General features: G+C 33.8%; 2 protein-coding genes across 2 annotated transcripts; one reads left to right on the top strand and one right to left on the bottom strand.

Moving 5' to 3' along the window:
- Window positions 1-9,673: 9,673 nt before the first annotated feature.
- On the top strand, window positions 9,674-11,510 carry LOC115448171 (transmembrane protein 11 homolog, mitochondrial). The gene is made up of 3 exons (XM_030175515.2): window positions 9,674-9,785; window positions 9,929-10,149; window positions 10,530-11,510. The coding sequence occupies exons 1-3, from the start codon at window positions 9,763-9,765 to the stop codon at window positions 10,808-10,810; spliced, it is 525 nt and encodes a 174-aa protein (XP_030031375.1). The 5' UTR covers window positions 9,674-9,762; the 3' UTR covers window positions 10,811-11,510.
- Window positions 11,511-13,391: 1,881 nt separating this feature from the next.
- On the bottom strand, window positions 13,392-16,700 carry LOC119189565 (dehydrogenase/reductase SDR family protein 7-like). The gene is made up of 5 exons (XM_037439629.1): window positions 16,149-16,700; window positions 15,888-16,031; window positions 14,938-15,157; window positions 14,494-14,739; window positions 13,392-14,230 (listed from the first exon to the last, which is right to left on the bottom strand). Exons 1-5 carry the CDS (start codon window positions 16,278-16,280, stop codon window positions 14,043-14,045), a joined length of 930 nt encoding a protein of 309 aa, XP_037295526.1. The 5' UTR covers window positions 16,281-16,700; the 3' UTR covers window positions 13,392-14,042.
- Window positions 16,701-17,300: the final 600 nt, after the last annotated feature.

Here is a 17,300-nt window from a genome sequence, read left to right as displayed (position 1 = left end):
CGCTAGTAGATGTTTGCCGGGATTCCGTTCTCGTTTATTAGCATTCCGTGCATTGAGAGAAAACATTATTATATTTTTAGCGCTCGATGCATAAAAGCGAGACTCCCCGCTAACCTTTACATTTAACGCTCATCAAGCAAGGCCCACTTTGATTGCCAGCATGCCATTTAAAGTTTAAAAACTGTTGCTTTTACTATTATGGCACAGTAGGCAACAAGACATTTAACTTAAGCGAAAGTTTGTTGTAGTAGGTCATACTAAAGTAACAAGGACAGAAGTTATTTATAACCAATAATAACAAGAAAAATACAATCCTAAAATTAACGTTTAATATGAACAGATGAAAACTAGGCGAAATATTGGCTCACTATCCCTCTTTATCTCTATGCAAATATATATTTTTGGGCCGATAATAAACTACATAATTAATTTAATGATAACTTAAAGTAAATTGAGAAACATAATCAAGAAAAACCATAATAAACAAAACCTTTTTTATTACCATTATTCGAAGATACCAAACCAGGCAATTATTGAAAATGTATGCTGATTATGCTACTCTTGTAATAAATAAGCAGAAAGTCTAAATTGAGCTTTAAATGTTAAAAACTTTAGTATTGGTATAAAGGAACATAAGTTATTTTGAAGAGAAACACACTTTAAATATACAACTTAAGTTTTAAAAAATACTCTCATGAAAAGTACCTACCCAGCTGGTAGATCCATTTCACATAAGGATCTTATGTAGATATACATTGGATATACGTACTACATAAAATCATACTCATTAATATATAAGAATTAATTTGAGATGAAGAGGCTAAAATAAATATAATATAACCCGACATCCGATTAAATAGGTGGGATTAGAATTCAAGACTGAATGTGAATTTTAAATCGTCGCAGAACTGGAAAGGTGGTGTAATGAAATACAATGTGCTCAGCAATGAAGACAAGCTAATTTGATAACGTTGGCAGAATATCGTAAAAGAAACAAAATTGCAAAAGCCATTATCAATCGGCTCATTCTTGCTAAGATAGTAAACTTAATTTTATTTTTAATTTAACAGTATATTCGGATATTGGGTACTTTAAAAATGTATAGAAATTTCTGGAAATAGTTCCAGAAGCACCTATAAGTAGATAAAACAAAAATTTACAAACATACGATACATACCAGCAGCATGCATAAGCTTGTAAAGATAGCTCTCGCATACTATACACGAAGCACACATGCCCGATGACAGAAACGTGCATTTGCCACGCTATTTAAATTCTGCAACAACGCAGCACACACACAGCAACAAGTCATTATTGTATATGTACATGACTAATTTTTCGTTGCACCTAACATAACATCCTCATGTATTGTTTTCTATTGACCATGACCAGTTAGTTACAATTCGACGAGATTTCTGATAATAAGTCGTTCCCTACGACCAGTCACACCGATTGCACCTAATGTTTGCTTCAAATCCTTTTTCTAAAATACACTACCTCACCATTCGACCCAGTCCGAAGGTGCAAAAGACAAAACAACAGCATGATTTTATCCTGTAAGTCTAGAACAACTACTGTAGTTGCTTTAACGTAAACAAATGCGATTTCACTGTTACTTCGCAAATCAAAGCAACAATTTTTAGTAAATAGACCTTCGCAGGCATTTATCCACATTCGTCATTAGTATACACGTATAATATACACGTTATGAGGTTCATTTTTTACATGATACCCGGTAACTGTGTGTATGCGTCCACATTGTAGACAATATAAAAAATGGACGTATAAAATGGCATTGTTATTTGACTTATAGATGTTCAATTCGTGAGGTTGGGTAAGTAAATACGAAGTGCGGCGGAAACGGCGGGCGGGCAGCGCAGCGACGCGGCGGCGGGCGCAATTCTTGATCGGGAACCCTCGTGAGCCGATGCTCGGGTTCATTACCCGTGCCCGTTCGATCATAGTGCATGCACAACGGGAGGCATCCCACTTCGTGCTCGTCCGTTGTAAATAAACAAAACGAAAATGAAAGCCGATTGTTTTATACACTTAATAATTACTTCGATCCAGCAAAAAAATCTTACAAATATAGAGAGAACACTTATACAGAATATATTTATATTCACTAGGTTAACGTCCAAAGATGGCTGGAATAAAAAAAGAAATTATAAATGCCTACTCTATAGTTAGCAAAAATAATCTTTCGGGCACAAATTCTGTATTTCTATCGTAGTATCCTCGTAATATTAAGATTTCATATATTTTATGTTTTGTACAATCTAATTATTATGTACACAAGAAATTCGATCATCTTTCGTAATCTGTCATGAAAAAGATAACACAGACTTTACTTATATGTTTTCATAGCAATACTACAAAAAATAGAGTTGAATAGATTGTTATTATGTATTTAAACCCGCTAATATCAAGAAGTATTGGTCCAATTCTAAAAAGGTTGCATTTACATATAGGAAGGCACATTTCACCTTAGAGCTATATTTAATCACAAACTTGATTTAGTATTCTACAACTCATTAGCTTAGAATTTTATTCATTTTTACTCCTTCCTCCCTTACCATTAAGATCGTAATATCTAATAAAAGAACTCCGTCTGGTCCCTCGAACTACGTTACATAATTTTTGGGTAGCTCCTTCCTACATTACGAAATTGAGTACATCGCAGCTAATATTTGCATTCCGGCTGAGCTCGCAGTACATGTAGTTACAGCTCGTGTTAGTATGTCGAGCATTCACCTCAATTTCTTTCTTATAAAGTAAACAAGGAAATGTGCAAATAGAAAATATTAACTGTGTAATATATGAAAATGGAACGGCTGTTTTTCTATGTACTCAGTCTATATATTAAATTGCTGTCCACTTGTACCAACAAATTTGTATCAGTGTTCACCAATGGCAGGTGTTCAAATAAGGCCGTAATGCTGCAGCGCTGCCAATATTTTAAAATATTGGAAATAAGGGTTGTCAGATGTATTATCATGTAGTTGAAAGGCAATAAAGGTAGTGGTAACATTCCAGTAAATGATTTACATCTATACATAATATAATAATTTTGCCTGTTTCTTTGTACACGCATCACGCAAAACTCATTAAATTTGATATAGTTTTCACTGATTCGCAATAAATTTTTCCGTCCCTATATCACAGGCATTCTAATATAAGGATTTATACTAAAGCACTAAAATTTGATACATTATTTATTAATAATAGCCTCTACAATGGTAGGACTTTGTTATTGCTTCATATTCAGCATATTTGTAGTTTAATAGATGTGAATAAAGATATAATATTTACTTTATTTGAGGTTTAGTTACATAGTGGTAGGCTTCTAAAGAATTACCATCGCTGTAAATGCAAACGTATAAGTCATAATAGTGTATTACTTTCAATGATTTAATGTTATAATACTTTGTAAGGATTATATTATAGTTCTCAACATGACGTGGAAATATTATAAAATCTTAATGTTCCTTAAAAAAACACATTTATAAATACATACTGGTAAGTGAAAATACTGTCATTGTTCGTGACTCACTTAGCAAAAGCTTTTGTTTTACGAACGTCTTTTGTGAATATAATAACAAAGACGAATCGTTTCCACGTTTTTAATTTTGAAGTCCAATTAGAAAATATAAGTGAAAATTAACCTACAAAAATGTTTAAATAAAACTACTGCTTGCGGCTTTATGACCAATATAAAAACTACATTTTTCTCCAATATTTTATAATTGTGGTAATTTTTAAATAATTTCGTAATTCACCACATGGTGATATTATGCTGAACTTTTCGTTTCAACGATTAATATCACAGTATTTATTTTAAGTGAAAATAATTTGTAAGAGTAGGTGGTTATACATCATATAAGGTGTTAATATAGAGTGTAGGATGAATATCGGGAAATCATACAAATGTTAGCAGTCTGTGGGTTGCACCTATAAGGTCAGCCTTGCACCCACACACACCTTTTATAGTAGGTATCTCGACTTAACACTAAATCAGTTCTTATTATAATTTACAAGGCTCAAGCGACAAAATATTATTATCGGATAAGAAACTTTATACCCTTCGCTTAAGATATAAAATCAATAAATAATAGGCTTCCATTTTTCATTTTATTTTACTCGTTCTGAATCCGGTTTGCGACATTCACCTTTGCCTAAACAGGCAAGCGGATTTTAGAACGGCAATGGTGGGCGATCGCTCTTGTAAATGTATGATATTCTTTTATTTTCACTATCCCAATATGATACATTTTTTAAAACCCAAATTGAACCAGTTACTTAAATTTAGTTAAAACCTAAAGAATACTACTAGGGGTATGATATATTTTATATCCGTCCGAATAGCGACCACCGTACACGAGGTGTTAAAACCCACCATAGTGGCCCACGTAAATGTGTCGCGTTCCGGGGTCAACCTGTGTACATCAGGTTTCAACAGGCCGGCATAGAGATGTCGACTGTCGAGGAGTAATCATCTCTCGTCAGTCGACATTCTATTAGACCCTACTCCACTTACCATCATGTATATGTACAATGTTCGGCAAGAAAATAAAATTCTTCAAGGATTAATATAAGTACCTAACCTCTCTTATTTTAAACTATCGAATACACAATTTCTTATTTTATTATCATTAATTAACTTGTTTCATAGGTATTCTAAAATTTTGTCTCATATATACAATATCAGATCTACGGTTTTTACTCGTTTAAATATTTAAACAAATAATATTTAGCCGAAGACTTCCACGGAGAGGTGTAAATTGTCCACAACCAATTTATGCACGGACTACGTCATCCCAAGATAATGCGAATGTTGAACCTTTAACACATTTTCACAGCTCAAATCAAATAAAATAGGAGAGAATAAGTCGATTTTAAACTATGTGAGAGCGTAATCTCGAATATTTATTTATATAATTTAATATACCCCAGCTTTTGTCCGCAGTACCAGCATAATGCTTTTATAAGTTTTTCATAGAACTTTTTATTAATTTAACCACACAAAAAAAGCTTTAAAATGATAAAGTGAAAAAATACCAATAACTGATAACAGAGGAAAAGTTATATAAAAAGTTATTCGGCGCATGCTATGTGGGTACCTATGTAAAGGTCACAGTTAAAAAGTGTAAAATTATTTTAAGAAGACCAATTACACAAAGGAGAAAGATATTACTTTCTCCATGGCAATTAACTTTCGGCGTTTTACGTCATGCGTTCAATAATAAAATAATTGAATGAGGACAATAGTATTATAACAGTCATTTAAAAATTACGAGTGATAGCAGTTACTGCTTTTACTAATTTACTTAGTTAAGCTTATATGCTTAGCATCTTTCAAACAATAGATACGTAACATACACTCCTTGATTTCTCTGAACCAAATGAATATTAAAAATGTCTTTACATAATCTAGACGTACGTAGAATTAATGAAATGAATGACCCCTTACAAAGAGGTTTATTCTTGATGATATAATATTATATAAGTATTATCTTTTCGCTCGAAGCTGGACTCTCCGTTAAAAGATATATTATACTGGTATGAAGTCCCCCGGCGCAGTGTGAACTTCCTTAGAATAAAAGTGAAAAAGTAGTCTATATGCTAATCCTTGATCATGGACCGACGTGGAATGGCGACATTCGTTTTATATATTTTTATAATGAACCATGAATAAAAAGTCTATTCAGTTTACTGTAGCATAGAGTGGGATAAAGGGAGGGGGGAAAATATTATATTATCGGTACTGTGATGATATTAACAAGCGCCTATTATCCTGCAAATGGCTTGCTAACTTTCTTAATAGAGTGGGATAGAAACCTAACAAATTTTATACAATAATAAACGTACATACATAACATCACGCATTTTATCCCCGAAGGGGTATGCAGAGGCGCAACTAGGGCACCCACTTTTCGCCAAGTATGTTCCGTCCCATGATGTGATAGGGGGCGAGCCTATCGCCATATCGGGCACAAATTCCAGACTCCGGGCTGATACTGAGCAGAAAAACCCAAATATCACTTTGCCCGACCCGGGATTCGAACCCAGGACCTCAGAGCGCTATTGTACCGGACATGCAATACAACTACGCCACCGAGGCAGTCGTACAAATAATAAACTGCAATAATAAACGTACTTGTCCTTTTATTTACAACTAGCTTCCGCTCGCAGCTTCGCCCGCGTGGATTTCGGACTTCAAAAATGGAGGAGGTGCTCAATTTGTCGGGATGTTTTTTTAATGTATGGTGGTATGCAGGTGGTCCGATTGTCCGATCAGGGTCTGATGATGGGATTCAGTATTCATGCGTGATGGCTTATTATTAGCATATTATGTATAACTTTGGTGTTTCTATACCGATTTCTATGATTCTTTTTTATGGAATATTTAATAATGTTAACTTTTTTAATTAGGGATGACTGAAAGTGTTATAAACCGTAAGAGTAGACAAATATAATAAGAAAGCTTCGAACTGCTAAGCTATCGGGAGTTACACGTGTTATTGTGAGTCAACCATAAAAGATAGACATATGCTGTCGTGGGATATTTTTTACATAATTTTAAGGAGAACATTTCCGTCATACATGATTTCTGTGTAGCTTTAACCATTAAGATTGCACACGCGATGGAAGCTTAAAAAATGGAGTAACTTCTCCCGTTTTCCCAACATTTCCCTTCACTGCTCTGCTCCTATTAATTGTAGCGTGATGAAAAGTATACTATAACCAGCACAGGAGTATGACAAATAATTGTACCAAGTTTCGTTAAAATCCGTCGAGTAGTTTTTGTTTCTATAACGGTTATACAGACAGACAGACAGACAGACAGACAAAAATTTTACTAATTGCATTTTTGGCATCAGTATCGATCCCTAATCACCCCCTGATAGTTATTTTGGAAATATATTTCATGTACAGAATTGACCTCTCTACAGATTTATTATAAGTATAGATATAGAAGATAGATAATTATATTATGTATCTACATAACGTAATCTATCTTTAAAATATGTAGTCTGTCGCTTTGTTTAATTATTTATTTGTTTAATGGTACACCAACAGTTAACATAATACATGCTAAATTTAATTGTCGACGTTGTTGACGAGTCTAAGTACTCACTAGTTAAAAGTGTGGAACAGCATTTATTTAAGTAGAATTTCAATACAATTAAAATTATTATTAAGATATATTTTAATAAATATTATTCAATTTATTACTTATTATTACTACACATAACTATTACCACACGATAAATATACGCTTTGAAAGACTTAAAACTCTAACCAAAAGTAATTATTATGTAATCTATGCTTTATAAACATAATGTAATTACTACGTAAAAATAAAAAGCTAGTAAAATGTTTGCCATTTAACTTCCTCAGATCCTATCTTTACCATTTGTTTATCTTTAGTATGGATTATACATTTAAAATAAAGTAAATTTCTTCTGGCAGCACTATATAAATGTAATTAAGCCTTAGCAAATAAAGTTTTATTACGCTCTAAATATAAGTAAATAGTTTACTCATAGAAACTTAACCTAAGAATTGATATACGATGTGTATTATTCTTGTATACATTGTGCCAAATATTCAAGTAAGAAATATATTCTATAAGCAGAAAAAATACATTTCTTACATGCACCCCAATCTACTATGTGGTTTTGATCGGGGAATTCCTGGTATAGCTGATGTGATTATTGTTTAAATGTTATGTTGGTTTTTATACCTCTATCGTAATAAAAATACTATTAAAATGTTTTATCATTAAAAGCGTCTTATTATTCTAACCCACACCATGATTATTTTGTTGACAGTTTTTGTTAAAAATTCAATTATGTAAAGCGTAGTTTAATAAGTTACGAACTGTATCTGAAATATCGTTTTTATTTATCAATATTTTCAAAATCAACACTGTCACATTACTAGCATAAAAAAGGTGAAAACTTGTGACAACCTTGTAAATTTTGAATGAATGAGTATGCTTCTCTTTCTATCACGTTTTCCAAGCTATAAGGTAAAATAGAATCAATATAATTATTAAAACTAAGTAGATAGCTATTTTAACAAGACTTCTATAACTTTAGTTATTGTTTTGAGGCAATGACGCACAAAATCTCAGAACAAGAACAAGCATAGAAGGAATCTAAATTAACCTCATATTCTTATCCTATTTTTTCAAATAGGCCAAAACCGTTGAAAAGAACGAGACAAATATGTTGCTAAGGTCGGCTTGCGTACACTTTAAAATAATCAAATGGTTACCTTTGGTTATCTTTATGATGCCGAATTAAAAAGCATATAAAATGTCAAATGTTCCAACTTGCCAATCTCAAAACAATGTCACAAATGCGCCCTCACAATTTAGTTACGTTATACTTCAGCGCGTGCTTTTCAAAAGGTAGCTACTTACATGTTGTGTAATATTTTTGTTGTTAATTTTAATAAATACACAATGCTGTTTAAGTAAAATATAGCCCTAGGAACAAGCAATGGCATGCGTTATTATGGGGTGTAAATCTCATTCTTCTCGTAAAGAAAATGAAACTGAAATCATCAGCTTCCATCGGTGAGTAAACAAAAAACTCATATATTTGCTTAAACCCTGTACATAAGTACAAAAAGTGTTATTAATTATACTTTATTATGCTGTAGTCATATTACAATCTGCTGTTGGCCATTCGATCCAGTCATTATTAAGTTTTTTTCATTTTTACCAATTTACGTAGTCGTGTTCAATAGTGTTGTGCTGCATATTCCGTCGATAACATAGATGTTAGTATATTGTAGTTTACTATTTTGCATAAATTGCCTTTTACTTTCAATATACGGTGGTGTAGTGGTAAAAGCCACCTGGAAACCGTACGCGAAGGCTGAGGTCGAGGAAACTATCTGATTTTCATAGTGTGTTTCATACAATGTGTTTCATTGCAGATTCCCCACAGATGATGCTATGAGGCAAAAATGAATCGTTGCCATAGCTCGTCCCAATTGGCATTGGAAAAAACAGCACCGTGTTTGCTCTAAGCATTTCGACAAAGTTTTATTAACATTGAAATAAGTTATCAAACATATGTGACATGAATGATACCTCTGTGTTTTAATTTTACTGTCCCATTTTAGTAGCTTCTGTCAAATCACACGTCTTGGATATCTTTTAATCCCTAAGAAAGTCAGAAAATAACAACGCGTACTGGCTTTCTCCTAGACGAAATTCCGGCCGATTTCTTGTTTGTTACTTACAGCGGTTTCCATTCCTACCGAAATTTCTAACATTTTCTTAATTTAATAATCTAAATGCTAAACCATTTTTGTGTGAATGACATTTCGGAAAGCATGGAAACTACTGTAAATAGCAAATGAAAATTAGACAAAATTTAGTTCGAAGAAAGCTGGTAGTTCCATAGTTTATTGTAATTTAACAGCGTCTTAACGAGTGTTTTTATATACCCAGACTTCATTTGGTACTTGAATACCAAATCATGGTTTTGATACCTTTTTTTAGCCTTTATCTAAAATAGCAATTTGCAACGGTTTGTAGTTGACTGACCGAAAAGTGTTTATTTTAGCAGATCTGTGGATTTACCATAGCCGATAGACAAACCATCTATCGATATGGATAAGATGTCAGAAGGGATCGCAACAATTGAATTTCTTGCTGTCAAATGTCATAGTGCTACTTCTATGCTTGTCATTGTTCTGAGCCAGTGACAGTTTATAGTCTATATTTTGTCTATAGATAAGATGGCGGGTGATGAAAGTGACAGGTTTGTAATTTGTAAATATTACGAAATTTTACGAATTAACTATTTCTTTACTATGCCTCGAAATGTCTCTATTTAAATCCGAATTTTGACATCCGTAGTGAATGTCGGAAAAGCGTAAATTACAATGACTAGTCTTGTTTTAGTGATCTAAAGCCATCCAGTGTAGCGATCATAAGAGAAGTGTACGATAGTGAAAATGCCCACATTAAGTTTGAAATGGAATTGGAAAGAGCACTTGAGGCCGGCGTGAGCGTTATTGTGATAGAACCAGAGCCTCTCGGAGAAGAGACAGCTCGATGGATATATGTGGGGAACCTCTTGCATAAGGTTTCTGTTTATAGCGGACTTTGCGGTATTGCATCAGGTACGTCTTCAATATATTTGAAATACTAGTTTCCAATGCGCATATTCTATGTAGGTACCGATCAAATTCTTTTATATATATATATATATATATATATATATTTGTCTTGCTCATCCTTATTAGAAATCAGAGATAGATTTCAATCACATTTCGTGTTTGAAATTTTAACTGTATAAATTAATTACATTACTGTGATTTAAGTATAATTATCATATAAGCAGTTGCAAAATATGTTAAGTGATAACTTCACATATGTGTCTAATAAAGTAATTCAGAATACATGACAATGGAATTTCAGTTAATACAAAATTAATGTCCAGGATCAGGTGCCAAGTTATGTTTACAAAATTATCGCTATAAAATGCTTTCTTTTATTTCAGGTTTAATGTGGAGCTCATTGGTGTGCGCCCCATTTGGAATAGTGTCAATATTATGTTCTGGTTGTTATACACTATCATGGCAATGGGATCCTTGCTGCAAATACCAAGAAGAAAAGGATCGTCGACATTTATCAACACTGCCAATGCTGAGTAATCTCACATCTGCATCACCTGTTGTACTTGTACATACTGACAATAAAAAGAAAATTATATTACATAACACTATTTCCATAGCAGCTGCCACTGTTTGCTTATGGAGACTGTATAACACATTTAAATGAATATAAAAAAATTGTTAGAACTAGACATACTATTTCCAACAGAATATTAGGTGGATTTATTAGCAGGGTTATTTGTGAGAGTTGCCTTAACCTGTGAAGATAGTGAAAAATATCCTCTGAGAATCATCAGTATTTCAAACTTATTAGAATTGACTTCAATAAGTCAGGAATACTTTTTCTGTCAAAAATAAATTATGAAGAAGCATCTGAGTTAAATATTATAATCTACTGCTCAGAGGGAAGATATAAATTAAATTTATTTGCACATGTAATATGACTCTCATGCTCAGATCTTGGGTGTATTCCCCTGGTTGGACAGTGTTAACGAAGGGATTGTCTACTGCCTAGAGTGTGGAATTGCACCTAATAAATGGCACCTAATTAAAGTAGCTGTCACATAAGACCCTCTTAAACATGCCACCCATAGAGAGATTCTTAATGCTTCTAATATATTGTTTTATATTAAAATTTTAAAGATTTAATAAAATAATTTGTTGTAGGTAGAAGGCAATGTATAAAATGTAATTATGTTATTGACAGTAGATTTAGAAGTGTACAAAAATGTCTTATGTAAGAGCTTTTAGTTAAATTTGACTGTAATTTGTAGACAATTCTGTTACAGTGTTGTGCTAGCAGTGACATGAGTAATTTACGATTACAGCCACTGTTACTGCATAATAAAAGTAACCAAATGCATTGATTCTGGTTTATTCATTTATTGTCACAAATATTTACATAATTTCTTTCAATTATTAATATTCAGCCAATTAGTAGGTAAAATAAATTATTACAAATGGAAAACATTATCTACAAACTAATACTTTGTCTTATAATATATTGGAATTTATATCTTAAGACTATCATACAATTATGCCGAATGATATGAATATGTTATATTTGCCATATTATAACCAGTGATTTATATTATTTATTAACAAAAACACTAACAGTTCTATGTTATAATATATATACTTTGCCGTTGAGATTGGTTAACATGTCGATGGCGGTATAACCGCGAGACCATAACTTTTCCACGAAGTAACATCCCATTAAATTATATCATACTGATTTAGTGCGAGTTACCACTTTCAGTCAATATTATGAAGTGAACAAAATTCTTCACAAAATCATTCGTGACCAATAAAGCGAACGAGAACTTCGAAGTCAAAAGGTGCGTGCATCGGAATGGAATCGAACTTGACCTCGATCTCGAGTCTGCTTTACTCTCTGGTAAATGATCTCTGATTATTATTATAATTCTTTACAAATAGACTACTACTACTCCCTTTGGATCCCATATCACCGATTTTATAATATGAATATGGTTCGAATAAAAAAAAAGTATTATGTAGCAATGTAGTATATATATACTATTTTTTTAACCTGTCTTATATTGGTTAGCCCGACAAAGCTCCACTTATACAAACACAACTTTTGGGTGAGCGCTTTAGGCGCTCGCGCACCCTTGAAAAATGTACTGGCAACACCCTATTACACAATGTCTACGCAACCCACTCCTAGCGAAGTACTCAATGACGAGTTCATGGAATTGCACAGGGACGCCTCCCCCGCGATCGCACCAAAGAAAACAACAATCTCCGAATACCTGCTGGTAATACAAAAACTAACTAGCAAAGTCATAACCACTATTAACACCGGCCAAAGCGTCACATCTGAAAACAAAAAACAACCATACAACTCGCCACTGGAATCGGCGCTATAACAAGATAAATCGCTGCCCTGAGTGACACCAAGATATGCTATAAATTAAGACATCAAGCATACAATCAGGGAAGATGTGGCTAAGTGTAAACTAGACACCGGCAATAGTGAAAAAACCTACGCCGCGGTCACCGCAATCCACTAACATCAAAGAAGACCTACACAGCGCCACATAGACGCATACCAGTTAACAAGCCAGCGGTAATCTTCGCAACCCCCCCCCCCCCCCCTCTCTCTCTCCCTCGAGGCATTTGTGCGCTCGGTCTCCACACCGAGAGCACGCCCATGCACGGGAGGACATTTATTGCGGCACAGTTAAGTGCGTATACCTCATGGTTGCCAATTCACTTTGAGGCCTATACGGGCTCGCGAACAGTTCCTAGCCTTCTCCCCTCCTGCCATCCTAAGGGGTTTCCTTATCCTTTCCCCACACTTCCTTCCCAGCTTTCCCCGCCCAACTTTCCTCCAGGACCCTACAGTCAAGCCGAGGGAGTCCAGTATCCTATTCGCGGGTTTCCTCCGATGTGGACTACAAAGTCCTTTACCCATAAAAAAAAATCGCTCCCATAAATACAGAAACCACCTCTCGCGAAGTGCCCACTAGTGTAAGGTAGGTCACTTTCCGTGGCACTGGCTACGTCCCCACTATATTAAAACCCGTGTCCAGAAACGAACTACGAATCGAATTGGACATCCTAGAACAGCGTGCCCAAAGCTTAACCGTGCCAGCTAAGAAACTGAAGCCTTTGTAATACTGAAGAGCATCACACAGGATACCAAGACAAACAAATTAATGGACAATATCTTTGGCTAAAATCCAATTAAGCGCTAATCTCAGGAACTATTAAGCTGATTTTGCTTTTTTACTAATCGAAAGCAGATTACTCCCTAGTGCTAACGGTTACTTTTATCCCTGAAAAACTCACGCGGGCGGAGCCGCAAATCTATACTATTAAATTATAAAGCTGAAGTTTGTTTGTTTAAATGCGTTAATCTCAGGAACTACTGGTTCAAATTGAAAAATTCTCTAGTGTTGGATAGTCCATTTGTCGAGGAAGGCTATAAGAAGCGAAAAATCAATGAAAAATGTTGCAAAAATAAGAAAAAAAATATTCCTTTTCAGAGCTTCAGTTGCGTGCGCTGCGTTAGCGGTTAAAATTACGCAACTATAATGTATAACTTAATTGTTCCACTTAAAAAGTTCTAAAAGTATATTGTAGAATAAAGTCCCCCGCCACATCTGTCTGCCAGTCTGAACTCAAAAACTCAAAAACTACCCAATAGATGTTGATGAAATTTAGTACGGAGATTGTTTGAAAACCTGAGGATATAGGCAAATATATATTTGTGAAGATTTTAAAGTGCCTTTAATAAGGCTTTTATGTAATAACATAGCGTAATTTAGTGGTTATATCCCTTTTGTTATAGAGTGACATATCAGGTTACAGATCCCCATTTCTTATGATAGCAAAAGTGGTAGCAAAAGTGATAAATAATTTCTCCTTGTATTCTAAGTTCTATTTGTCCTCTTTGCCATAATTCTAAAGTATATTGCTGGCATGGTATGTCTCAAAAATATAGCAAATCGAGGCATAAACTGGCTAACTATCAGCTCATTCTGTTTACTGACAATAGAGTCTAGTATTCTACTTGCAGTGTATTCTGGAGTAAATCCTGCATCAGTGCTCGGATCCATCACTGGAACAAAAGTGACACCATTTATTAGTTACAATTATTCGATTAGAGTGGAATGAGTAATGAGCGATTCCAACATAAAAACCCACAAGTTCAATCCCCATTGAGACTCAATGGTCTATCAATATACAGCATTAGGTGTCTTAGTACTGAAATCACCTTGTAATTTGTGATAATTTCTATAAAAAAATGTAGTACCCTTAATAAATTAAGCCTGCATTTGGATGCACATGTAATACTTGATATAAAATAAATTTAACACAAACCTGCATGAGCTTCCCCAGATCCAGTAAATGCATTTAAAGATACAGCAGTCCTAACATATCCTGGACTGATCATTGTCACATTAATATTATGTTGGTGCATCTCAGCACGCAAGCAGTCACCAAATGCTTGCATGGCATGTTTACTAGCAGCATATGCTGATCGATCCGGAATAGCAATAAGTCCTTGGACAGAGCTGATAAATGCAATATGACCAGACTTGTTTATCACCATTTTAGGTAACACCGCTGGAAAAATTATGACCATATTTTAATAACTGACTCACAATACGCAGCAACTGTCTGTCAGACTATTGAGTTTTGAGAAGAGCTCTCATATAATAGAATTTTTATTTTTAAGATAAAATAAAATCATTTACATTGATAAAATACACAGAATTTAAATTATAACAAAGACAAGAGGTACTGCAAGTATAAAAATTTTACCTGATGTCAAAGCCACTGCCCCAAAATAGTTAATAGACATAATTTGTTTGTGAACTTCAGTCTTTGTGTGCAATATGGAACCCCTGTGTGACACACCACCATTATTAATAAGAATATGAATGTCACCACAGAGTTCATAGACCTTTTGCACAAAGGGCTCAATCTGGTCAAAGTCAGCAAGGTCTAATGGTAAAACAACTGGTTCAAGTGTTGGTTCAACCTGTAATCATATAAAGCAAATGCTATTCTCACTCATCATCACTTCAGTGAGTTCTGGGTTAGCGCACAATTATTATGCTCACCAAAATCTGTAACAGAACTGTATATAAATATTATATTGACACTTTCCTTAAAATCTATATATATAAAAATTAATCTCAATTTGATCTTTTTTTAAAGTTTTCTTATGCATTGGAGAAAATTCTTACAGAAAGATAGATTACGAAAATATCTGCAAAAGAAAAATTAAGTTTACAAATTGTAGTCTTTGTTCTGCAGGGAAAAATTAAAACATAAAAAACCTTAATCAAAATATGAAAACTTGTTTTATTACATTGTCTAATATCATCACATAAACATAAGAAATAATTAATTGAGAAAATTTAAAAATTTTAGAAAACTTCGTGACTATTTTAACTTGACATGTTTGTATATATTGCACATTTGATGAGATTCATGCAGGTTCAAAAATTTTAAATCCTTTTTAGGGCAGGTTGTCTGTTGGAGCCACCAGTTATAAATAAATACTAGTAAAATATTGTTTTCTATTGAACTAACAGGTTGGCTAATTATGGCTGGAGTGAAATTATTCATGAGTGGTTATAAGGCCATAATTACTGGGGATTACTGGGTAACGAGAGATAGACAGCAGGTGTGGAGACTAACTGCAACCTGCCAAGACATAATGGGCACACTAGATATTTTAATTAAACACCATAGTGTTCACTTACAATAGTCTTGGCTACAAGTTCTTGTTTTACTCTCTCCAATTCAGATATTCGCCGAGATGCAAGAACAACTTTGCTTCCCTGTTCGTAGAACGCGTGCGCCAGGGCCTCGCCTATTCCTGAGCTTGCGCCAGTGATTACAACAACCTGAAAAATTAAGTATAGTAATATATAAATATACTATTTCAATAAATTTTGCACAAAATATATATTGTTATAAAAAAAAATGGACACTTCAAATATATATTACCTATTTTTACTTACCTTTCCTTGCAAAGCATCCCGACGTTTCCGGCGAGATAAACAAGAACTTAACTTCCAGACCACGATTCCCACCGCTAACGGTAAACCAACATGTTTGAGATACTTGGTAAAAGCAACAAGATAATCGTTCATTTTGAAGAATTAGTCGTATTATTTAGAATAAATGCACCGAACAGTGTACGTTAATATGACAGTGAAGAAGAAACGATAGAATCCCTATCTATATTCAATATGTGGGTATGAAAATATCGTGTAGGTACTTAATTACATTGCAAACATTCAAAGTCCATTTAGGCAATAATTTATTATTCCATTTATGACGAATAAACCATTGATCATTATCGTTCGTCAAAGAATACAGGGTGGACACTTAGAACATTTTGTGTGATGATGTACGAGTTACAGTTTTCGAAGAATGATTAAAAATCTTAATGCCGTTGAATAGAGTTTGGTTTTACTTGACGTAACTTTAAGTTAAATCTAGTACCAACATAGGTGACCTAAAAATCTTGGAAGTATGTTGCCGTTGCCTCAGAACAAGAACAAGCATGGAAGGAATCTAAATTACCTTCATATACTTATCCTATTTTTTCTAATAGGTCAAAACCGTTGAAAAGAACGAAACAAATATTATGTTGCTAAGGTCGGCTTGCGTACACTTTAAAATAATCAAATGGTTACCTTTGGTCCTCTTTACGATGCCGAATTAAAAAGCAAATAAAATGTCAAATGTTCCAACTTGCCAACCTCAAAACAATGTCACAAACGCGCCCACGAGAAGCGCGGGAAACCTTTGAATTTGGCGGGTGTCTTTTTTCATCTTAAATTGAAAATAATTATTTTTATTCAGAAATTTAGTCAGTTAAGTTGTAAATTGTATATATTTTTTCATTATTTATTTAATTGTAGTGTAGTGTATATAGAAAACAACTATTGGTAAGTGTATATTTTATTAATATTTAGTTGGGGGTTGGGATGGACGAGCCCCAGATCCTGGGGTGATGTTCCCCAACCATCACATTTTGTAACAATAGAAACTGCTTCAAGCATAGACACAGATTGTTCAATTTCCAATACAAATAAAAGAAAGCGCATACGATTAAATAAGGTGTGCAAAACATGTAATAAAAAACGCAAAATGCAATGGCTGTA

The sequence above is a fragment of the Manduca sexta genome, chromosome 17 (assembly GCF_014839805.1).
Source record: "Manduca sexta isolate Smith_Timp_Sample1 chromosome 17, JHU_Msex_v1.0, whole genome shotgun sequence".
Taxonomy (NCBI): Eukaryota; Metazoa; Arthropoda; class Insecta; order Lepidoptera; family Sphingidae; genus Manduca; species Manduca sexta.
This window is presented reverse-complemented; position numbering and strand designations above follow the sequence as displayed.